The sequence below is a fragment of the Zosterops lateralis genome (genome assembly GCF_965231275.1).
Source record: "Zosterops lateralis genome assembly, chromosome: Z".
In the NCBI taxonomy this organism is placed as follows: Eukaryota; Metazoa; Chordata; class Aves; order Passeriformes; family Zosteropidae; genus Zosterops; species Zosterops lateralis.
Window position 1 is genome coordinate 43,883,605 of NC_139800.1, and position 24,100 is coordinate 43,907,704.

A 24,100-nucleotide genomic window follows, 5' to 3' on the forward strand; every position below is an offset into this window, starting at 1 on the left:
ATTTTGCTAAGATCTACCTGATTTTAACATGTAGACTTTAATTGACTTTTAATTGCAAGCACAAAAAAGTCTCAATACATGCAGCACATAAATTAGGAGAAGGTTAGTATTTACTGGAGCTGCTCATCAGGGGAAATCACTAAATAATATACAGAAGCTAACCAAGGAAATTTTTTAGCCTTTAAAGTTCAAGAATATTGCAAGCTTTTGTAGATCAACAAGCTAAGTGGCATTACCCTCTACAGGCTAAGACAAATGTCATAAATACCTACTGGAGTCTCATGAAGAAGGACAAGTTTAGTCACCCGAAGGTTTACTTGTAATCCTAGACTCTTGTGTTGGAAAAGATTAAAAACCTAAGAGGAAAAAAAAAAAAAAAAAAAAAAAACAACCAAACAAATAAAAATATGAACTTGTATTGCATGTACACGAAAAATAACAGAACCCAAAGAACCTCAAAAGCTCTCATATTCTACTGTGACTGCTTTTATTTTCCATAATCTGAGTAGAACATTAAGGTAATGTACTGTGCTGGTCTTCTGAAGTGAAAACAGAGCGTAGGCAATATTCATTCTGGGAACATAAAAAAAGACCTTTTCCTCTCAATAGCCACAATCACTTTATAAACTGTGGCCTGTTTCTTGAAATATTTGCACACACATTTAATACTGTTTGCATGAAAATTTCTATTCAGTTAAAACCATGACCTTGGACCAAGTGGTCTGAGCCAACATTTAACTCTCTAATTCTTCCTATCATTCAGAACAGCTAAAGCTCATATTAATTTTTCAGCTTATGCTTCTTCCTTAGAACAATATTTCCTTGGATATCAAAGATGCTATATTTCATTGTTTCATACCGCAAATGAGTGCACTATAGCTCAGATAGAACTGGAAGGGAATGTAATTGTCCAAGGTCATTACTTTTTCTTTTTTTCCCATCCCACCACCACTGATCACACAATCCTTTTCCATAACAATGTCATGTCCTCATAAAGAGCACAGGTCACCAGAAACTATCCAATATCCCAACCTTTCCAACAATACCATGGACTTCTAACCAAAACTCACTTCCAGGCTTCCCTGAAGTGTATGACCAGACAGTACAGACAAGCCTGCAGCACCATGGTTTTCTGCTGCAAAACATATGGACTGAATCTTGATAGCCTGCTGACAGTACTGTTCTGACTGTGCCTTACAGGTGTTCAGTCAGAATCACTAGAAGGAGCAACAAAATCAGTCTGCGGTGCATGCATTGTTGGCAAAACATCAAAATTAGTTTTAAATTTCCTACCATGTTTAAGATGGTTAGAATAAATCTTCTGGCAGCATCTGTTCCATGATATGAAACCATAGCTGGATCTGCCACTACAACAGTTTCTATATTGTACTCCTGAGGTAACTTGTAAGAGTATCGCTTTCCTCTTCCACTTTCTGATGCTTTCTGAGTCTTGGATTTTCTTTTATCTGTAAACCAAAACAGTGCTTGAGAAATTCATCCTTCAAATTACCCCTGCAGTACTTTTTAGGATTTGTTACTCTCAGTTATGCTATAACTCTAATTGTGTGGAAAGTAATAGCTATGGACTTTAATATATTATGCATATTTGCCACTGCCAATGCTAAGGCTCATCCTGAAGGTCTCTACTATGTATAAAGACTTAATAGCTCATACCAAGAAAAAAAAACTATCCATCTTTTCAAATAAAGTCAGAAAGATTATTTGCATCCTTTCGACTAATATATTTATAGAAAGAATATGTGTCTCTTACTTCGGTTTGTGGGAGAAAACTCATGTTGGGTCTGAAGGAAAAATAGTCTCACTGAGATTGCAGGATTTTTGTGTGTCCATCTTCATGAATCACAGAGAAAATATATTGATGAAATTTTATCTTAGCATACAAGACAACAAATACAGATTCTCCACAAAATCATGTATTCAGTCAATATTTCAGATGAATGACAGAGAACAACAGGTTTGTTAGAAACAAAAACTTGATTTTTTACTGACATGACTTCAAAATCAGTGCTCCTGTCATTACAAGTGGCTGAAGCAAAGTAAAAAAGGCCTGGAAACAGGCCTCTAAATCTACAGAAAGCTACAAATTGAAAACATATTATGTTTATGTGAAGGCTGAGGTTATTAATGGAGTTAATTTTCAGTTTCCCCTCCAAAAATCCAACAAAACCCCCCTTCCTACTATGATAAATATGAAATCCCCCGCACAATTACACACAAACAATTCAAGCCAGAAGGTGGTCAGATTTACATACAGCAGATAGCAATATCAATTTAAATAATCTAATTTAAAACAAAATGCAACATTAAACTCCTTGTTGTAATAGCCAAATTTTGTTAGATGCTCTTGAGAGGATGGGAGTGATCTCACTGAAACCAAGTGACATTTCTTCCAGCATTCACAATGGAGTATCAGGCTCTCTGTTTACCAAAAAAAGCAATGTTTGAGATGACAATTATGTTCTGGAAACAATCAAATGTTCAGAAATTTTGAGGAAATATCTTGCAATTAACCAATCTCATCTCTAATAGGAAAGTTCCTGCAGTGTATTTTATAATACATGACCACTCTCCAAAAATCAGTCTTCAGGACAGTGCTAAAAATGAACTCACAAAGTCAATTAATTCACAAATTAAATTTAAAATATAAAATACGAGTGGAAGAGGGGTGTGTGATTTAAATATATGTGTAATATAGATTTTAAATAAATATAATGTAGATACATATTTTTCAATGTAACATGTATAAATTATGCACATTTAAAAAATTTTGTCTATCCTTCTCTGTTATCATTTGTAAAAGATTATATATGTGAATGATTTAGTCCATCCCACTACATCTGAGAAGATCCCTGTACACCTAGTGACAGAGTTAGACTTACTAATCCATTTAATGAAAGAAAAAGTATGTGTTCTCCAGAAACAAATGTTTGGTGTTTGATGACCTAGAAGTAGAAACAGCTTATAAATTCAGGCTATCTAAAATTAAAGTATTTTATTTTGATCCTTCAGACATTTGCTTAGCTTTGTAACTTCTGCTACACGCTAGCCTTACTCATATTTGCTAACTGTGGATCTACAGCCTAGTTTATAAAACATTATGTGTGTTTTCATTGCTCTTTTGAGGATAATTTCTACTGAAACCTCAGTGTTAGTATTTCTGCCAAAAAAAACATGTCCTATAAGCTATACAACTATGGTTTACCATACAAACCTAATGCTGCAAGGGTAAGCTATAGGTCTAAGTTTAAAAACTAAACTCATGTGGGTTAAAAAACATCTCTTATGACCACCTGGTCAATCTGCCTTCCTCCTAGGCACAGTGCAGTTTCCAGCAACAGTTTATTCACTGTTCACTTCTTTCTAAAAGACAGCAGCTAGTAACTGAAAACTTTAAATTTAATCTTAGCATGTACAGAGTGTTCTCTTGACAAATCTCTCTAAAATTTATAGCTAGCAGTGCATTTCTATTCAGAACTGACATACATCATTGTGCTAAACACGAAGAACACTTTGGTCCCACAAGCTGTTGTCTCTCAGTCTTTTGGTATAGTAGTGGATGAGAAGACTAACCAGCTCTGCAGACAAGCTGTCTGCCCATCATTTGTCTTAGATACCTCTCCCATTAACAAACCAATGGACAATCTGTTCTTGGCCAGCCAACCTTTCAATTTGCTGGCAGAAATCCCCATCACGAGATCTCATTTATTTGGAAATTGTAGCTCTTCCCTCAGAACTTCAAATAAATGGAATTAGTAATTTTGGTACTACTGGTATTCAAATAACTGCCACAACTGCTTCCAGATAACAATGGAAACAGGCTTTAGGCAAAACTCGTGTTTCTTTACATACTTCTAAATAAGTAAAGATTACAAAGAACTGGTCATTATTGAAGGCAAAGTATGCAGGAGGTAACAACTGTTGCAAAAAACCCAGCTACATAATTAATGCATGAGCTAACAAGATAAAAGATTAAAGATGCATAAACAAGATAAAAGATTAAAGAAGCATAAATTCATCTTAAAAATTAATTCCATTGCCAAAATAAAAAATAAATTCTAAGGAGGGCTCTGTGCAATAAGACTTCTGTTTGTGCAGCCATGGAAAATAAGAAGATTCCATACCTATATATTACTTAAACTCAGTTGACTGAAAAGAAAGCTAGGAATACTGCATTACTTCAGCAAGAAGGCTAAAAATACTGCAGCAAGTACATTTGACATAAAATAAGCAATTTATAGAAAACAAGAAGAAATGTTAACAAAACAATAACTCCACCCTCAAAATTTTTAGAGAGATTAAAATCCAGCTACTATAATCATAGGTTACATAAAGTATCTGAGTATCTGATTAAGAAGAGGCTGTGACTACAAGACCCCTGGACACCTTCAAGTCCTCAGGCACAAAAGCATTTCCTGAGTATATGCACATGCAGCCCAGACTACAGAGGAATAACTATCACTCCCCAGGGGGTAACCTATTCATACGGAAATTGCAGTATTCTGCCTACTAGGGAATATCCAGGAGCTTAAGTCATGAGCTATACCTCCACTACAATTTGAATAGGGATTTAAATACTTTCCTACAGAGTGACAACGTTTTTCTGACCCAAGGAGTAGAAACTAGAAACTAATATCTCAAGTAGCTCCAGCCTCCATCTTATGCAATCTCATGCATCCATGAAGAAGATTGCTTGCACATTTTATCACATGACTATCACATAGAAACAGGCTGTAGAGCAAGAATCAACACAGCTCTCCCAGCAGACTGCCCAGTCTACATCTCATAAAATAAGACTTCTGCTTTTGATTCAGTGAAACTTAGCGGGCTTTTTCCTGCAATATTACATCATTCTAAGAGAAAAGCACACTTGTATCTCAGGGCAGTTTATTGGAACTAAGAAGTAGAAGAGGAATCTTCCAATCTCACAAATTCAGAAGGGATTCAAAATTCACATTTACTGTATCCTGGCTAAGAGATTTCTTTTCTCCCAATGTGCCCCATGCCTTGACCATGAGTTCAGTTCACTGTACAAACAACTTCAGTTTGGAACAACTGTTTCAGAGCAGGTAGAAGAAAAAAACCTTATCTTTCCAGCATGGCCCTTTGCTCCAATCACAACTGCTTCTCTCACATTTTTTTTCTGTAATACACTTCTGCACTGGTTTCTTTTAAAGTTTTCATGGGCCATGGGATAAAGAAAGGTGTGGAGTGTAAGGTTTGTGTATGTGCAACTGGCTCATGTACGTAAATAAATCATACACTTTCAACAAAAGGATATACATGCACACTGTCAACAATCAAGAAAGCGTCTGCTTCTGTCAGTATGATTCGCTCCCTCACCTAATTAATAAGGAAACCATCCCATTCATAAAAACAAGTTCTTTGTTCTCTCCAAACAAGTTTGGCTGCACAGCAACTTTCAATCCAGCCCTCAATAGTAACGGACAACAAACAATACCTTCTTTGATTGCCTCTGCTAGTTCCCTATGATTCACTATTATTCCCAATAGTGATCCTTCAACACATCCAGCACAGACATTCATTCCTTCTCATAATTACAATTCATCACTGGCCATACACATTTGCTTGATAGGTAGCCAGCATTTGAGATCAGTTTGGATCAAAACCAGCAACAGAAATACCCATCTTTCTTCTGACACACAAGTAGCACAGAAGCAAAAGAGATGGTTGTAAGACAGGACCATAGTGCTGAGAAGTTACTATGTTACCAAGGTTTTAGTTGCTTTATGTCACAAAGTTACACCTCTACCAAAGGCAGCTGAGACTATCTCAGCGCTCCACATACTCATCTGCTTTATTTTTCTTTAATTGATCCACTTAGCTTATTATTTGACTTAGAATTCTGAATACTTATGTAAAGGCTTATCTTTGATGTCTCTATTCACCTTTAAGGCTGTACCATGTGTGTAGAATGAGTCTGTAAGATGAATGCTTTGGTGCTACTAATTAAATTCATGTTGTACCAACAAATTGCTCTCAGCATAGACAGAGCTTTTAAGCGTATAACTTACTGCAGTCCTTCTTAGTAAAATAACCTGTAGCAGTGGAGAGAGGGACTGGTTCTGCTAGAACAACAGCACTGGTTATAAAGTGCAGCCATTTCTACTCCCTGGCAACAACATTGTGTCGGAAGATGCTATTCTGTTATGCACAGCTTGAATTATTTTGAAATTTTAAAGCTGGTAGAGATAATGAAACTTCCTTCAAGTAGATATTTGATTTTCTGTTGACAAATTATTTATAACGAATCAGAGCCTTGAGTGTAAGATTATTACAAAAGAATAAAATTACTTTCCCATTTTAGAGCATAAGAGAAAGTGAAAGGATATCTGATAATATAAAAGATATAAAATATCTGATAATATAAAAGATAACACAAAAGAATAATGTCCTTGTGGACAAGTTTGCATCTTTACTCATTTTCATACCCATTACAGTTTGCCACTTTTCCTCCCCACCTTTTGTAGTGCATACACCATGCATACTTTTCATTTTTTCTTTCGTATTCCCATACACATACAGGTATGCATACTCTAACTCACTTTTCTCTAATATGGAGGAATAAACAGCTTTACTTAATGTGAGCAACTTTTGATAATATAGAAAATTTAACTTTCAGATAAGTGTCCATGTAATACCATGCCTAGAACAGTAATAAAGAGCCAGCTGGAGGAAGTTATGGGTCATTTGTTTCATCCCACTGCAAAAAGAGCCTTGCTTTGCTTATTTATCTTTGATTTCAAACTCTGGATGGATGCTTAACTATAAAAACAATATTTCCAAAATGGGAAAAAAAAAAACATCACAAAGCCCATCATATTTATTCTGTTACTATATTAAGTGGACTGAGCAGTAAAAATTTTTAGGAAGAATCAGACTGCCATGGAAAAGTTTAGGCTGGGAATGATCTCCAGAGTCCAACCTCCTGCTCAAGTCAGGCCAAGTGTCAGAGTACGATGAGCTGTTTTAGAGCCATTTCCAAACATGCTTTATGAATACCTAAGAATGTGGACTCGATAGCCTCTCTAGGCAAGCTCTTCCAGTGCTAAGCTTTCTTGTAGAGATTTTATTTTCCTTATGGAAATTGGAATTTTCTTGAACACAGTTTCCAACTGTTGTCTGTCACAGCATACCTCTGAGGAATACCTGGCTTCATCTTTTCTCTGCAGACCCTTAGGCACCAGACAACTGCAGCTGCATCCTTCCTTAGTCTTTGTTTACCTGCTTGAAATAACTTAGCTCCTTCTGTCATAAAGCTTCATCCCAAATGTCATATAATCCAGCCTCCTAACCATTTCAGTGCACTTCTGCCATTTTCTTTGCATTTTGCCAGGATATAATCTACACATGAAAAACAACCTAAAACTGTGCACTCATTCTGATTTATCTCTTAGGAGAAAAATAATTTCTCATAATGACATTAGAAACATCCTCAGCTCATGCTGAGATCAAAGGATTGAGATGTCCTCCATCCTTTGAAGAATGATGGCTGATGATGAAGGAAAAAAAAAAAAAAAAAAAAAAAAAAAAAAAAAACCCACACACCATCTTTCACAAAAGCCACCTCTCCCTACTCCACTGAAAACTATGAAGTCATCACTATGTGCCAAACTTCTGTTGAAACCCTTCTACTTCAACAACTTGCTCTAGCTGCCCTTGAGGAAGATGCATTAGGATTGTTTCACATACATCTTCTAAGTCTCATTCATAGAACAAGAACATTTATAAAAGTTAACTTCAATTCAGACAAATTTGGAAGTTCAAGATTAAAAAAACAAAACAGGAAAAACTCTTTAACTGTGTTTTAAAACAGAGAATTAAGTACAAGCATTGCATATACTGAGTGATTAAGCAGTTCTGATGACAGAGAGAGACAATAAATAGATTTTAATTATAAAGTTGAAATTAAAAAAATGCCCTAAAGATTTCTACTTTCAAATACAAATGCATATTAAGAAGCAGCGTCTATTCCTAATGGACAATTCTCTCTCCCAAAAAGTGCAACTGCAGCCTTAGCATGCCTCCTTAGAGTCCACCATAGGGTATTGCTACAAGAATAATGTCATGCATCTGTCAAGGCCCTTCTGTAACTACTATCTACTTTTCTTAAAAATATATTCGGCATATTACAACTTTTCAGTGTGATTTTTATATTACCTGTAATAACACCACAGTACTGATTCTGAGAAGGTAGCTTTTCAGAAATTTTCTCCTCTACGGACCTTTTTCGTCTGTACACCCTGTGTGCATGTCCTGTCACAGTCAAAGTGCGATTGAGTGGCTCAATAAATATGAAGTCTTCATTAATCTGAATAAATCCCATCTGAAAAGGAAAACAAAAGGAACATATAGGAATTTATTAAGTTGAGCACAGTCCGCTGGGAGAAAAAAAATCCACAACACTCCATTTAAGAAAACACTTTGTTTTAGTAACCTTACAAGCAAAGTGAGTACCTTTGTATTTTACAAGTTTTCTACGTAAATGAACTAGAATAAATTTCATTTATTTCAGCAAAATCTGGGTGGGTGGGTGGCTACATGCCAGTAGCATATGCACCGTAAAATGTACTGTATGTTAGAAGTTTACTTTGGAAGACCCAGGGGGTCATTTATATATGTACAGCATGTACAGAAAAGTCTATACACAGGATTTACTATTTATTACTATTGCATTTTTAGATAACTATGTTTAATGAAATAACAGGAACAATGTAAGGCATATGAATACATCCTGAAAAAATCTGAGGATGGAAAAGAAGTTTTGTGGCTATCTTTTTACTCTTTTTCAAACTAAAAGAGCCCAAAAACTATTTTAAAAAGGCAGAAATCTCTCCTTGGTTTCCAGCAGTTATACCAGAAAAATATTTGAATACAGCCATTTAGTTAATTAACTCTTCCCCTGTCCCAACATATTTATACACACAAACACACATGAAAAGTTAACACACCAGATGCGCATCTAGTATTACAAGAGCGCAATTACAATTATTTTTAGCTTTTAGCCAAAGCTAAAAAAAAAAATACTATAAAACATACTTATATAAATACCACACAAATAAAACTCAGCCCAAGCTCTTAAGCTGCCAATACACACAAGTTCCTATCAAGACTAAAGCTTGAGACAGCAAGGTTTTGTGGGGGCTTTTTCCCCACATCAGCAGGACTGACAGTTAATTTATTCATTCTCTAAATTTAAAAAATCTATTCTACTGTTTTGCTACCAAAATAAAACAATGTGAAGCAGAGAACTCTTCTGTATGCTTCTATGTAGCATCAATGGAGAGAGGGGAAAAAAAAAAAAGTTTCTTCTGGAATCATGTAGATGCCATTATAACATTGGATATCCTGCCTGACAGATGAACAATCCATCCAAAAATATTCTGACCCAAGGAAGAAAACAAAATCAAAAATTTTGAGCTGTACAAACCCCAATTTTATTTGAACAATACTTCAAAAAAATCCAATAATCTTTCTGCACAATCACATGAAATAGATGTGAATATGCACATTTTATTTTTCAATCAGTTACAATAGCAAAGGAATGCTAAACAGATGTCAAAAGGTCATCATTAACACTGCACACAAACAGAAAAGTATCTGGGAGTTTGTCTGCTCCATTTCCTTTTTGCACTTACTTTTTAGGTTCAGTTCAGCAGCAGCTTTAAATGTCACACACTAGAAAATTAGCTAGTATTGCTAAGTACTTTCCATACACCTAGAAGATAGCACTTCTTGAAAAGTGTATCTTTAAAAATGCTACTTTTACATAACAATTAACTTTTGTCCTTTATAAACTACCAGTTATGTGAAATGATTTTTTATTGAAAAGCATAATTCTCAAATACTAGTAAGATGCATAAATTACTTTTCATTTGATTTTTATGTCCGATGCTGAATTTCACTCAGGCACGGATTATTTTACATTTTAAAATAATTATTTAGCATATGAAAGATGTCAATAAACTGAATATAGAAGAGGAATAGCAGCCCATTAGGTGGTGCTGCAAGTATCCCCTGTCCACCAACAAAAAGCAAGTCCTTAGTCAGTCTTGAACAGATGCAATCACAGAACATTTGTCACACTTCTTCCATCTCCATTCCATTTGTTGCAAAATGAAACCAGGGCTTTAAGCTGATGCTCCTCAGATTGCCACCATTCACATTTCTGAAAATTGGTGCTAGGATCGACACTTAATGTTTTCTTTCAGGTCCTTGCATAAAATGAAGTCTAATTCATTGGTAGAGAAGTGCAAAATTTATTGCCTGTCTCCTGAATCAGAAGTTAAAGAACTGAACAGTCATGTAAAGTTACATACATGCAAATAGTAATTCTCAGACAAATCTGGATAACCAAATAATCTCTGATAACATTTTGACTGCTTTTGGTAGGAATAATAATAATAATAATAATACATTATTTCTCCAGCTTATCTACACAGGTAGAAAGTGGTAGGTGAAACTGTAGCTTTGTCAACCACGCCCTTATATTTTCACAATCATTACAAATGGAATTAAAAAGATCTTTTAACAAAGTAAACACAGACAGTCAAAGCATGCATTAAAGTATTTCAGTTTCAACACATTTTCAGATACTGAATGCCAGAGCCAATACAGCTTTTAGATAGTTCAAAATGGCAAAACTTCCATGCTATAAAAATGCAAAACAAAGATTAAAAAGATGGAAAAGCAAAACCCTAATATCCATCTGGGAGAGAACTGTGAGTTCTGACTAACTGACACATCTTCCACCAGTTTCATGTGAAAAAAATCTACTGCTCACAGCTGCAATTGGCAAGCCTACCAGGATGCTGGACTTATCCCATGTAAAGGTAACACAGCATGCCATTCTTTCCTCTGCTTTATCAAGTCTCTTACATAAAAAAATTAAACAAACTTAAATGTAGCACACATATCTCAGGAGATTTCAAGCCCAGCCCAATCTCATTTGGAAAAAAAAAAAAAAAAAAAAAAAAAAAAAAAAAAAAAAAAAACCAACAACAATAACAAAACAAACAAACAAAACAAACAAACAAACAAACAAAAAAAAACTGACCAAATTTTGTAGTTATTGATGAACTCAGTATTTTCTCTGTAGATTATTTACTTTATGCAGTAAAGAGATATAGGAGAAGGGAATACAGGTGACCTTGCCCCTTATAAGTAACAGCTGTGTTAATTACCCAACACAGCCTTGCCTCTGATGAGCCACAGCTGTGTCCAATAAAAATAAGTGTGATAAAAGAGAGTGGGTTAGCTATTCAGAGGGGAACTGTGATGAAAGAGAAGGATCCTGGAGAGAGAATCACTGCTGTGAGGTCAGTCTGAGTCTGCAAACTAATACCTGCAATCATAGTTAAGCAGGAAATAACCAGCAGTCAGATGCTGCAAGGGAAACCTACAGTAGGAGCTTGCTGCAGCCAGAGCCAGTGACTAGTTGGAGTCAGGATGGTTAAGCTGTAAAGAGGAATTAACCGAGACCTTTCTCATGTAACAAACAAGTAGTCTGTGTCTCGGCTCATTTCTACTCTCTAACAAGAAGGCTGTTGCAACAAACAAAAATCTCGAGTATGGGGCAAACTTCAGCTGATGGGCTTATGTAATCTCATGCATCCATGAAGAAGATTGCTTGCACATTTTATCGCACGACTGTCACATAGAAACAGGCTGTAGAGCAAGAATTAACACAGCTCTCCCAGCAGACTGCCCAGTCTACATCTCGTAAAATAAAACTTCTGCTTTTGATCTTCTTATTCTAGCCAGAAAATCAATCATACTAAACTATATTTATACATCATTCATGAGTTGTATCTCAGTTTATAAAATTGAAACAAACTCAGCTAAACTCAACACGCTAAGTCAAACCAAATCTTCTCTTTATGTAATCTGCAGCATGTATTTCATTATTTTCATTATACAACCTTAATTGTCACTGCTTAGGCCCTGTAGTATTGGAAAAATAATGAATAAGACACAATGGAGAATATACAATGCAAATTACCTCTGTATTTTAATGTCTTAGATCCACACATCAAGTCCAGTCCCCTATGCATTTGAGATTTGCAAAATACAGATTTTCCTACACTTATAACACAAATCCTTCATCAGACTACACTTCTTTTCACATTTCCTTGCTGCTACTGTTAAATAAAAGTTTCAACAGAACTGCTGCTCTATTATTTTATTATCCTTATTTGAAATGTTTCCTAATTTTATCTTCTAACATTTGGAAATCTTTCCAATATTATAACTTTATTGACTCATGGCCTTTATTTTAGATCCATCTGACCCAGGGTCTACATTGCTTTCCTTCTGGGCCAGCTCACCAGGCCAGTTTTTGAAGGTCGCTTGATACTCACTCTGAAGTTTTTATAAAAGGTAATCATATTGTATTGCAGTTTCTACTGTGTGATGACAAATACACCAGCCCTTGACTGACCCTTCATTAAAGAGGCTTTACTGTAACTCTGAGATTAGCTCAGCTAGTTAGAGCCAGGTGCTAATAGCATCAAGGTTTTTGGGTTATTGAACCCTGCATGGGCCACACACTTAAGAGTTGGACTTGATCCTTGTGGGTCCTTTCCAACTTGGAATATTCTGATTATGTAATTATCCTTGTAACCATAAATTAATTCCTGTCTCTGAACATCAGCAAACAGAACTGCAAGCCATATTTCAGCTATCATTTCACTTCAAATTTGTCAAATGAGAATAAAATTTCTATATCTTCACAGTCACTGTTAGCTAGTTCACGAGTCTATAAAGCAGATCTATAAATGTATAAAATTAGTAACACACAAGTAGAAGCACCTTACCTTTGGTCTGGCTACAACCTTTGGTCTGTTTAATTCTCCTATGCCTCCCAGCTCTGAATGTGCCACTAAAGGAGAGTCAAGCCCCCAGGGACTGTTACTGACCTTACCTCTGGCTCATATAAATCATCTAAACTAGGTTTTTCATGACTACATCTCACAGGGACCAATCCTTCCAGCAGTAGAGTGGTTTACTTCCTTTGAAAACACTTCCTCATCTAAAACACTACCTTCTCTCCACATTATACAAAAAATACTCACACTGAAAACCAAGCAAAATTCATTTGAACTCTTTTTCTCACTCTGCCAGTTAAATTTGTGAGACCTGGACTTTAGAGCAATCACTGGAAGTTATACCAAAGGTACCTCTTCCACTGAAAGCCAGACAGCTTCACATGGAGAACGAAGTCTTTAAGAATTGGGAAAGCACAGAACAACAGACAAAAATATATTAGGATAACTACAAACAACACTTTGCTATTTCCAATTCATTCGTTATGGTTATACCTGACATTCCGTTTTTATAAAAATACCCTTTTGCATCTCAATTTTCTAGCTCTATCTGGTTTTATCTGTTAGTATTTGGAACTGCTTACTTTTCCTAAGGCATAAGGCAAGTAACGTGATATGGTTGTGAAAATGGTTTCACGTAAGTAATGTGCCCACAAGTTCATTACATCATGTATGCTTTCACAAGTTTTCCTTAAAAAAAAGAGGCAAATTGTAAGAAGTTTACTGTTGCTTTTTTTCACAGATTTATTGCTTCAATAGCACATTGTAAATGGACTCCACTGTACACTTTTATTTTGGCAGCAGTTATCCTGAAGTATAGTTTAGCTGTAGTTCGTTTCAGTCATATTAATTGTGTAAAAACACTGGAATGTTTTAAAACACTGAACTCATCTCAAACCCTTTAGAATCTTGCAATGAGAAGGCACAGATTAGTTTAAGCATACACAAAAAATTTCAAAATCACTAAGGCACCATAACTCAAATTTCTTGTAACTAAATGAAGATAAATAGACACTGATGTTGAGTGAAACACTATATTCCTTATGATGACTCGTTCTGGAACAACTATAGCAACCTTATAAACAATTACTACCCTACACAGAGTGTCCCATGAACTGTATTTGTGTTTGCTGTGTTTGTCTTTCACTCTGTAGATATAAGACTAATAAGACTAATCTCTTCCAGTTTGAGGTAACTGAAGTATCTTTAATAACACTTCATTGAAAACTACTTCTACAAGGCAATTCTAAGTTTTATTTTCAAATGTTTAAAAGAAAAGTAACAAATATGAAACACTAACTCCTGAAGTTAAATGTATCGTTTCTGTTGTATAGCCTATTCTTCTAAAAAAACAGATGGCAACCAAACCAACTGCATCTAGCTTCAAGTAACTTTATCACGAGGCATCACAGGAAGGTAATACTGCTATGCATGGTATGCACATACATGATATGTAATAGTAACCTCCAGAGCATTTAAAATTTTGGGGCTTAAACAGGTATGACCAGCCAAACAATGTCATCTATGGGCCAGATAAAAGCACGGAAAACAGCAGAGGCCAACAAGAATCCTAGTATCTTCATTAATGCCATAGAATGACAGAAACATGGGTCTCATGGATACCAATAATTCATGTGATCTCATTTTAGTGTCATTAAAAAAAAAAAAAAAGTATTTATGCAGTTATCAGAACGAACGTCATGAAATTCATCTACGATGAATGCCAAGCCTAGCTGGGACAGATCCACACCTGGCATTAGTACAGAATTCACATTACATGGATGGATGGATGGATGGCAAGCAGATCTGCTAAAATGGTCCTTGTGGTCCTTGAGGGCAGTAGGTATACAACATAGAATCACAGAAACATACTTGTCTGTGATATTTTAGTAAGTTGTTTATCAGTTGTCCTGAGCTCTAAATTCTAACCCAATTCTAATATTAAATTTTATTCTGTCTTTGCTTTAAGTTTTGAATTCTCATTTTGTTCTTTCATTGACTTGCAATCTAAATTTTGCCAAGACACTTACATACTCTTAACTAGCATTCAGTTTGGGGACTATATACATGTGTGCTGAATACTGAAGATCTGAGACATTCAGATGTATTTTTAAAATTTTACAAAAATCATAATTTAAAGCCTACTTTTCAATTGCAACATCTACAAAACAAAGGACTGCAGTTGCATGGTAACATGAAAAAATATTTGAAAAATATTTGACAAAAGCATAAATACTCTAATGCTTTTTTTCCTGTTACCATGTTACACAGCTAAAATTACTGTGTAAATAAGTACATTTTTAACTAAGTTGCAGATATCACTATTCTAGATACACAGCTCTAGAATAGCTTTACATCTACCAATCTATCAAGTGTTAAGGTTCTGCAGCCTTTCAAAGACAAGGGAAAGAAAAGGGGAGAGAGACTACAGAATATAGAGATGGCCTGGAAATTTGAGTTTGCAGTACATGAACTTCCATTTTCCTTCACCTGAACAGCTTCACGTTCACTCAAGAAAAGTATTCCAAAATTATATCTTTAAAATCATAAATCAAAAATTATTAATACCTGAAGATTTATACTTAGCAACTACAAACTAAGAAGTGCAGACATAGCACAGGCATGTTCTTATTTATTTTCTTTATGCAACATTCTGGAAGTTTATGAGGTACAGAAAGCCTACTACTCACAGCACAGGTAACTTAATTTATAAAACTTTAAAACCAAATTAGCATTTCTGATCCAAGTGCTACAAAGTATCGTTGAAATGAAACTCAATATATGTGACAGTCAATTTGAAACCTGCTTTCAAGACACAAAATGCATAGGATTAATGACACACTGAAAATATCCTTGATTTTTAAACTAACTTAAATTGAAAAACTATTTCATTCATTTGCTACAGGCAACTATGCAAGGATAGACTAATACTACTAAGAAAGGAGTCAGCTATTGGCAAGCCAGGCTTCATCATCAGTTGCAGGTATTGAATGTTCAGAATATCCATAATTGCACACAAAGCACGCTCTGTAATGCTTAAGAATATAAATACAATACTTTTGTCCTTAGATGCCCAAAACAATGCAGATTTTATGGCAACCATGACTATGTCACAAAAGACAACAATATGTAATGTGTCAACTCACCATGTTTTAAGTTAGTGGTCTCTTTCTGATTATTTCTCCCTTCACTCAGCAGCCTGTACCCTTTATCTTAGAAGGTTGAACTGATCTGTAAAACTAACTAAATCTTGGAATTATTCCTCTCTTTCCTGGAGTTTTGTCTTCTTTTACAGGAGAAACAGAAACTCCAAGGAAGTGCTAGAAAGCCTTAAAGGCTGACTGTTCAGAAACATAAGATAAGTTACTAAAATCATGGAACGATTTTGTTTGAGAAGGATCTTAAAGATCATCTCATTCCAACCCCTCTGTCATGGGCAGTGACACCTAGCACTTGACAAGGTTGCTCAAAGCCCATCCAGGCTGGCCTTGAACACTGCCAGGTATGGGGCATCCACAGCCTCTCTGGGCAATCTGCTTCAGCACCTCACCATCTTCTGAGTAAAGAATTTAGTCCTAATTTTTAATCTAAACTCCTATTCAGTTTTTAAGGTATTTTCCTTATCCTATCACTCCAAGACCTTGCAAGGAGTCCCTCTCCAGCTCTTTTCCAGGCCTACAATCAGATTGGAAGAGACTTTCTCAATTACAGAATGTCAAAAGGGAAGACAAATGAGGCTGTTGTTCTGTCCACGATGATGACTCTCAATCCACCCTGGGAATATGTGCTTAATAAAGCAAGATAGGTAATCCATCCCAGCTGTTTTAACACTAAGATTTAGATCTGATTTCATGCTGATTTAGATCAATGGTAGAGTTTTGATAGTAAATATAAGGTTATTTCACATAATTAAGATTCTGAATTTATGCTATGCCACAAAATCCACTGCCTCTAGCTTTGTGTTGCAAAATTAATTTATTCAAAAATTAATGCATGGAGCTAGAGCTACTAAAGAGAAGACAACTAGAAGGCAATGTTTGTGAAAAAAAAAAAAAAAAACAACAACAACTTTTTTCTCTTCACTTGCATCAAAACATCACTATTATTGTCTCAGAAATAATTAAAATTCTATTAGAAGAACACAGAAAATTTCTATACTCACAGCTCTAAATTATTATCTACAGACAGAAACTTTTTTTTTTAAAAAGGAAGTTCTTTCAGTGGTCTCCCAGCATCTTCGTTTTCAAGTTTCATATTTTGATCTGTCCTTATGAGGGATACAGAATTAGTTTTTCATTTTTCTCAGTTCTCATTTACATGTATGCATATGTTCCAAGAAGCTGGAAGTAATAAAAGGGCCATGTCTTCAGTTTGGTTCATTAAAAACACAATGATCAGAGCTAACTGTGGTTCAAGCACAGTTTCCACATGAATAAAAAGAACTAACCACCATGACAAAAGGAAGCATTAACCAACTACCAAGGCTGCTAAACCTAAAGAAAAAAACTAAAAAATATCAAATGCTTGTGTACTATGAACAAAGTTCTTCATTTTGCCCCCTGTACAATCCTGTATTAAATATACATTTTATGTGGTTGCATGACTTCAACTCCATTGTTAGTGCATGCACAAACTGACAAATGAATAAAAATACTTCCTGTCTGTTGCCTGAAATGTTCTGAAAAGTTTTATTTTGCTTCAAGAAGTATGCTGGGGCACTATGTTCAACCAACCACAGATGACTATAATATAGGCCAATAAAATAAAGTACAATAAAAATGAAAAGCAAAATACATTTCTATTTGAACAACCCTGACACAGCCCTTTACTTGCAAAATTCAAAGAAGAACTGACATAAAAATCCATTTTTAAAACAGTCACCTAACCTGTAAATTTTGTCTATCACATTGTCCTAAGTAATGCATGATGTTAAAAGTTGTTTGGTTTTGTTCCTCAAGTACATGCTATATAAAATGGAACACAACCACTGACTTACTGTTAAAAAAAATAAAACTCACAAACCCAGCCATAACTTCTTTCCAGAATAAATACAAGAGCTTCTATAAAGTGAGCCAGAATTTAAAAAACCTTATTCCATAAAACTTACGTTAAAAATTCTTTACAATGAGCTGGTTTAGTAATATTTCAGATCACTTTTTTTACAACAATGTTTGAGTAGTTATTAATGCTGTCCAAGAAAGACTGTTTGCACAGCTAAACATGACTAGTTATAGAAAAAGCAGCGCCTATGGAAACATATCACCTAAGGAAAAAATCCTTGCAATTAAAGACTCAGTGCTCATAAAGATGTTCCTTTAGAACATTTTGGTGTAATACGAGTAACTTTAGCAATTCTTGTGGCAAAACTAAAAACCACTGTCTTGGAGTTTGAATCAAAGTGCTGTACTTTAGCTAATGAAACAGCATTAAAGCAATTTCTTTAGAGCAAGCCTGGATCTTACTTCATCAGAATCTGAAATAGTAATTAATGGAAGAAAAATATAATAACAACACAAAGGATGAGCACTAAGCATTCTACACCTAGTCCCATGCAGGAGGTTAAACAGGAAATATCAACAACTGTAATCTGCATTAGATAAAACACCTAGACTAGTACCAAGAAGACCAATACAAGGGACCCAAGTTTAAATTGATTCACTCATGCAAAACCACATAAATAGTATGTACCAATGAGTTACCATTGTTCCAAGCCATGTGCTTTCATGGTAGCCATAGGAGGATATGGCACAGTTCCACAACCCACCCATGACTGTCCATAGAGAAATGTCATCTCTGCTAATCCTTACTGAAATATCCATCCACGACTCCATTATCTTGGTTTTTTTTCTGACAGAGAGGCTGAACTGCTCCTACTATTAAACATTATTTAATTCAAGGCAACACTCCATGAAACTCAGTTTCGTTCAAATCTGCAATTTGCCAAAATTACTAACTGTGGAAAACAATTCTAGAAAGGAAAATAAAATATATTTATAGGTATAGAAATACAATTCAACAAATAAAGTAAGTCCTTCTATAAAATAAAGTTATGCTTAGGGTTTTTATACCTCTATCTAGAATTGCATTAATCCAAACCAGACAGCTTTAGGAAAAATAAACAAGACTCCCACAACATTGTTTTAAAGAGTTGAAAATATATAAAAGTGGTATTCTTCTATGACTCCTAACTGATTTTTTTTTCTGAACTATGCAGTTGTTTGGTTTAAACTTCTAAACCTATTCCCTACTTTCCCTTTTTGAATATCAATTTACCCTTCCTTGCACAAAGAATCTAAAGCTCTGCTACCCTTAGGAAAGAAGGCAGAGTATCTAATTATTTTTCAAGAATTATTATTTAAACTAAAAGAAGAAACATAAATTTGGATGAAGGGTTTTTTTTTTTTTCCTTTTAAGTTAGAGACCTTGATTTTATGTGCATAAGAACACGAATGGTGATCAAAATGGAGTTTTGACATTAGCATCTTGAACCAAGTACCACCAGTCTGACTGGTCTGACTGGTCACTTTAAAACAAAGTTGGTTATATGAAATAAGAAAAGGATTTATTACCCAACATGAAACACAAAGCAAAGGAATTATTTCCTTCCATTATTTCCAATGCAAATAATTTAGTATGGGAAGCAAAAAAAACCAAACCAAACCTAAAGAGACATCCAAAAATGTGCTTATGTTTCCTTAGATAGGTTACTACAGAAGAAACAGGTAATCAGACAGAAAAAGGGAAACATGCTTGAACTGTCAGCCAGAAACTAGAAAACTAAGCTTTTTGCATACTTAATTGGATCCATTTTATTCCATAAACCCTCTTCCACTTTAAACTCACTCACTACCTTCATGTGTTCCTAAATAAATATTTGAGGTGAGATCCATTGATGCCACAAAGAGACAAAAGAGACTGGCAATGTCTTATTTAGACACAAAATCACCTAAGCAACTTCCTGTCTCCTAACTTAGAACAAGATTGTCAATTCTCAGAAGATTTCAAAAATTGTACAGATTAGAAGAGTTTCACACACAGCTTGCAATAGAAACACATACAGACCGCTTCATGTTTAAGAGTATTTTTCAAAGGAAAAAAAGTATTAAGAGAATACAATGTCCCTTTTATCTCCTGTCTCTCAGTTCTAGAAGAAAACCAAAGTACTTCATACATGCCTTGAAGCAGAGTTACATCTGAGCTTTCAGGGTTATAATCCAATTGCCAGGCTAATCAGACAAAACCAAAACAAACAAACAACCCCAAAAAACACCAAACAACAACAAAAAACCTGAACAAACAAGGAAAAAAAAAAAAAAAGAGCACTTCAAATTGTAGGCATAGTATCTGAGGCACAGTTTAACATTTTATATGAAAGATGGCATTACTAGCCATCACTTGGGCCCTTCTCCCACCCAGCATCCCCTGAAGCCCAGAGGAATGTAACAGGACATTTATTTTGTACTGAGGTATAAAAGGTTGTCCCCAGATGAAATAACATCATGTGCAGAAATATCTGTATTTTCCTTAACTTGCTGCTATCTAAATAAGCTTGCCCTGACTTGACCCAGTTAAACTTGTGACATCTAATGAGAACTTAAGGTAGCACAGCTGAGATCATAAAACGAGCATATGCAATTTTTGGAAGATAATCACACAGAAACTAAATCACTTCACAAGTCAGTTTTGGGCACATTTCTACATTTTTGGATGCAAAACTCATTCAGAAAATAATTCTGACTGAAGTACGGTTAGACCCAAGAAAAACATTCAACAGCACAGGCTTCCAAAAGAAATTTACTTCTATTCACTTAGGTGCAGATATATGTATTATTAGCAGCTAATGTTAGGAGATTGATTTCTAAATCAACTATTCTAGAATTAATACTAGAAATATTCTTCATTCTTTCACTTGCAAATAATACTTATTGCTTATTTATGATGGCATATGAGAAGCAATAAAAATAAGCAAGAAGACTAGATTGTCCAGGCAATGACATGTTAACAACAAAAGGTTAACTGAACTGTTAATGGACTGCAGATGCACATCTGATCTCAAAACAAATAGAGACATTTTGGGGTATTGGTTTATAAAAATTTGACCAACTACCATCTGGATCTGCAATATAACACAGATGCTCATGCACATGCTTGGTGTATTTCATGCTATTTCCATTGAATCCTGTTGATTCTGCAAGGAGAAACCAACCAGCTCTCCTGCTATAGCCCTGAAGTCACCTGAGAGATCTGAGTAAACCAAGGAAAGACACATACTCCATAGAAAAATTTCTGCAAACACCTCATTCTGACACAAATCCAAATCGCTTTGTCTCACTTCTTTCTATTGAGGTAGTTCTCATCATACAGCAAAGAGCTGTGTCCACCACTTGAATACTACTTCTACACAACCACTGGCTTTCACAGACTCCTCCTTGAATATTCTCACCTTCCATCAATCCCACAGATTGCACACCTAATGCTTTCTCTTTTTTTTCCCCCTATTTCCCAGCTCCCCCATTTGTATCTTTTTTAGCATGGAGATCATGGACACTACTGTTTTTTCCCCTGTCACAATCCATCTTTAACAACCAAAATAATCTCCACTCCTGCAAGAAAACATTTTAAAAACAAAGACAAAGAACAGTCCTTTTAACACAGTATTACAAGGATTGCAACATGGAGAACATTTAGTTCTTTTAAAAATCCTGGTTCATTTGCTAGCAAAGAAACAATTGGCAGATACATGAGATATATAAGCCAGGGATACATGTTCTGAAGAATATGTTGGTATCACTAACATTAGCAGCTGTAGCTGGAAGACACTCAGTGCTCTGCCTTTTCTTTTTAAAGTGGTTAACATCAAACGAGGAGGCCAAAACGTCAATAATTTACTAATTTAATTAATGGAACTACCCAGATTTTCCGATTTACCATCTCACTTCTCTATCTTGAAAAATAACCTTGATAATCTTATATGTTAACTACAATAGGTAGAGATCTAGGTTAACTACAATAGGTGATGCACAGCAATATCTTTTTTTTTTTTTTTTTTTTTTTTTTTTTAATAAAGCCACTCTGGAGATAATGTATTTCTCATTTCTAATTATCACTCAGAAATACATTGCAAAGGAAGTATTTGTACTGAAATGAAGCACTTTAGGGAGAAAATAAGCCATTATAAATAGGATTGGAATCACAAATCAAACCTGTCTCAGGATAGAGCACCTGCACGATTGTAGGATAGCTCTTATAAGAATGGAATCATTACCATATGGTCTGAGGCACGGTGGCCCAAAATCTGGCAAACCGTGCTACATTGTTTAATATTAAAGGAAACAGGGATGGTTACAGTTCAAAGGTAGTCTTGGCCTAAGTCAAACCTGATTTCTAAATCTTTAAGCTTTACATTAAAAATACTATTCCTATGTTTAGAAGACTTATCCTTCTTACGAATTAGGAAGAGTTCTCAGATACATAAAACAAAAATCCAACCAAAATATGTGCCATTCAGAAAGAAAAAGAATAGCAACAGACCGCAGCATCAGAACCTGGGATCGAAAATAGAAACAAAGAGGGTTTATTCCTTTATCTTTAAGCAGATCTTTGTTGGTTTATGGCACTCAATGACAGTAATAAAACTTTTAAAGGGATGTAATCTCCAGTACTCCTTTCCAAAGAAAGAAAGACCCCATCCCACAACCTAGATTTAATAGTTCTGTTGGTAATTAACTCCCTGTTACGCAAGTTTGTTAATAGCGTTAATAGCGTTTTGCTTGTATGTATATGCTAGTTATTTCAGCTGGCCACAGCCACTTCCTCAATTTTAGTTTTCTTAGGCTTCTCTACTGTGTGCTGAGCTCTGCTTCATTAGATTTTGAAGGTGATGTTTTAATACAGAGATTTAAATATAATAGAGAGATTACAAACACAGCAGCTAAACTTCAGCTGGAGGAAAAAATGTGGCAGATGTGTGCCTCTGCCTAAGCATGCCACAGTAACCTCATGTAAACGACTTGTTTTGTCCTGTTGGAAACCGGACTTTCTACAGGGCTGGCTGAACTCCTCTTTCCCACCTTCCACTGTCATGTAAATCCGGGAGGAATAACCCAGATAAGTTTCAACACAGACACTGAAAGACTTCGTTCATTCAGGAGCACTACCACACCTCATTGGTTTTCAACCGTATGCGGAGGTAGAAGCACTAGTATTTTGTCCAATGCTTTACCTTCCTAGGGATGCTTGCTTTCTTTTCTGAGGAAAAAAGATTCTAAACACTTTGAAAACAGAGCAAAGCTGCTTTCAGTTCTAACATTTCCTCTCATGCCCTACCTCGCTCACCAATTTATACTGATCACGAATTTTATATTGCCCATTTAAAGGAGTTTAAAACACAAATAAGGCACGCTTTAAAGTCAACAAAGCAAATCTTATTGAACCGCTGAATTCTCAGTATGAGATATTCATAGGATACCCTCATTCACACATTTATTTCTGTCCCTCTCAGTAAAGTTTTCTTCCTCTAGCAAACTCGTTATGAGACAGCAGGCAGACTGCTTCTATTTGTTCTCCCTTCATTTAAGAATCCCAGGAAGCAGAATCCCAGGAAGCTGGTTGAATAGGAGAGAGTGTGTACTTAATTTTATCCTGGCAGCCTGTAAGTATAATCCTATTCAATTTTGTAATCTTGCTTCTGCAATGTCAAACTTTAGCATGTATGTATCAATATGGACCATAAAGACTGCCAGCATTTCTTTTCTTTACACTTTTCTGAAAAATTGTTGGTGATCTGTTTTCTAATGCTTGCCACCAGCATAAAAGAAGCTGTAATTGTCTCAAATTTCTTTTGGAAAGCATCTGGTGTGGAAGTTACTCAATACGGACGGACGTGTAACTGCAAGGGTCACTGAGGTGGGGAGGAAGGGGCACTACATTTGGTTGACAAAAGGCTGGGTATTTAACCCATTCCAGCTTGCATGTTGGTACTGTACGATTCAGGACGTGTAATGGGGTAGTTGCATTCGAGCCTGATCGAAGCAAGAAGTCTATTTAAATCTCAGAGCATTACAGCAGGAGCTCACATCCTGTAGTAGCACAGCTTCCCAGGGTGATCTATGAAGCCCAAATGTTTGAGTTGTTCTGACCACCTGCTCCCAGAGGCGGACAAAAGCAGGGATACTCACAAAAGCAAGGTTTTAGCTTGCATGTCCACTGCACAGCAAACAGACTCATTACTCACAACC

General features: G+C 35.5%; 1 protein-coding gene across 1 annotated transcript in view; it reads right to left on the reverse strand.

Moving 5' to 3' along the window:
- Window positions 1-24,100, reverse strand: part of ADAMTS19 (ADAM metallopeptidase with thrombospondin type 1 motif 19) — a gene marked incomplete at its 5' end in the record, with an annotated part of 126,178 nt that overhangs the window by 95,058 nt on the left and 7,020 nt on the right. The window contains 3 exons of the mRNA XM_083884323.1: window positions 273-356; window positions 1,294-1,466; window positions 8,200-8,365. Coding sequence (XP_083740449.1) covers window positions 273-356; window positions 1,294-1,466; window positions 8,200-8,365 — 423 coding nt within the window. The remainder of the gene's footprint in view (window positions 1-272; window positions 357-1,293; window positions 1,467-8,199; window positions 8,366-24,100) is intronic.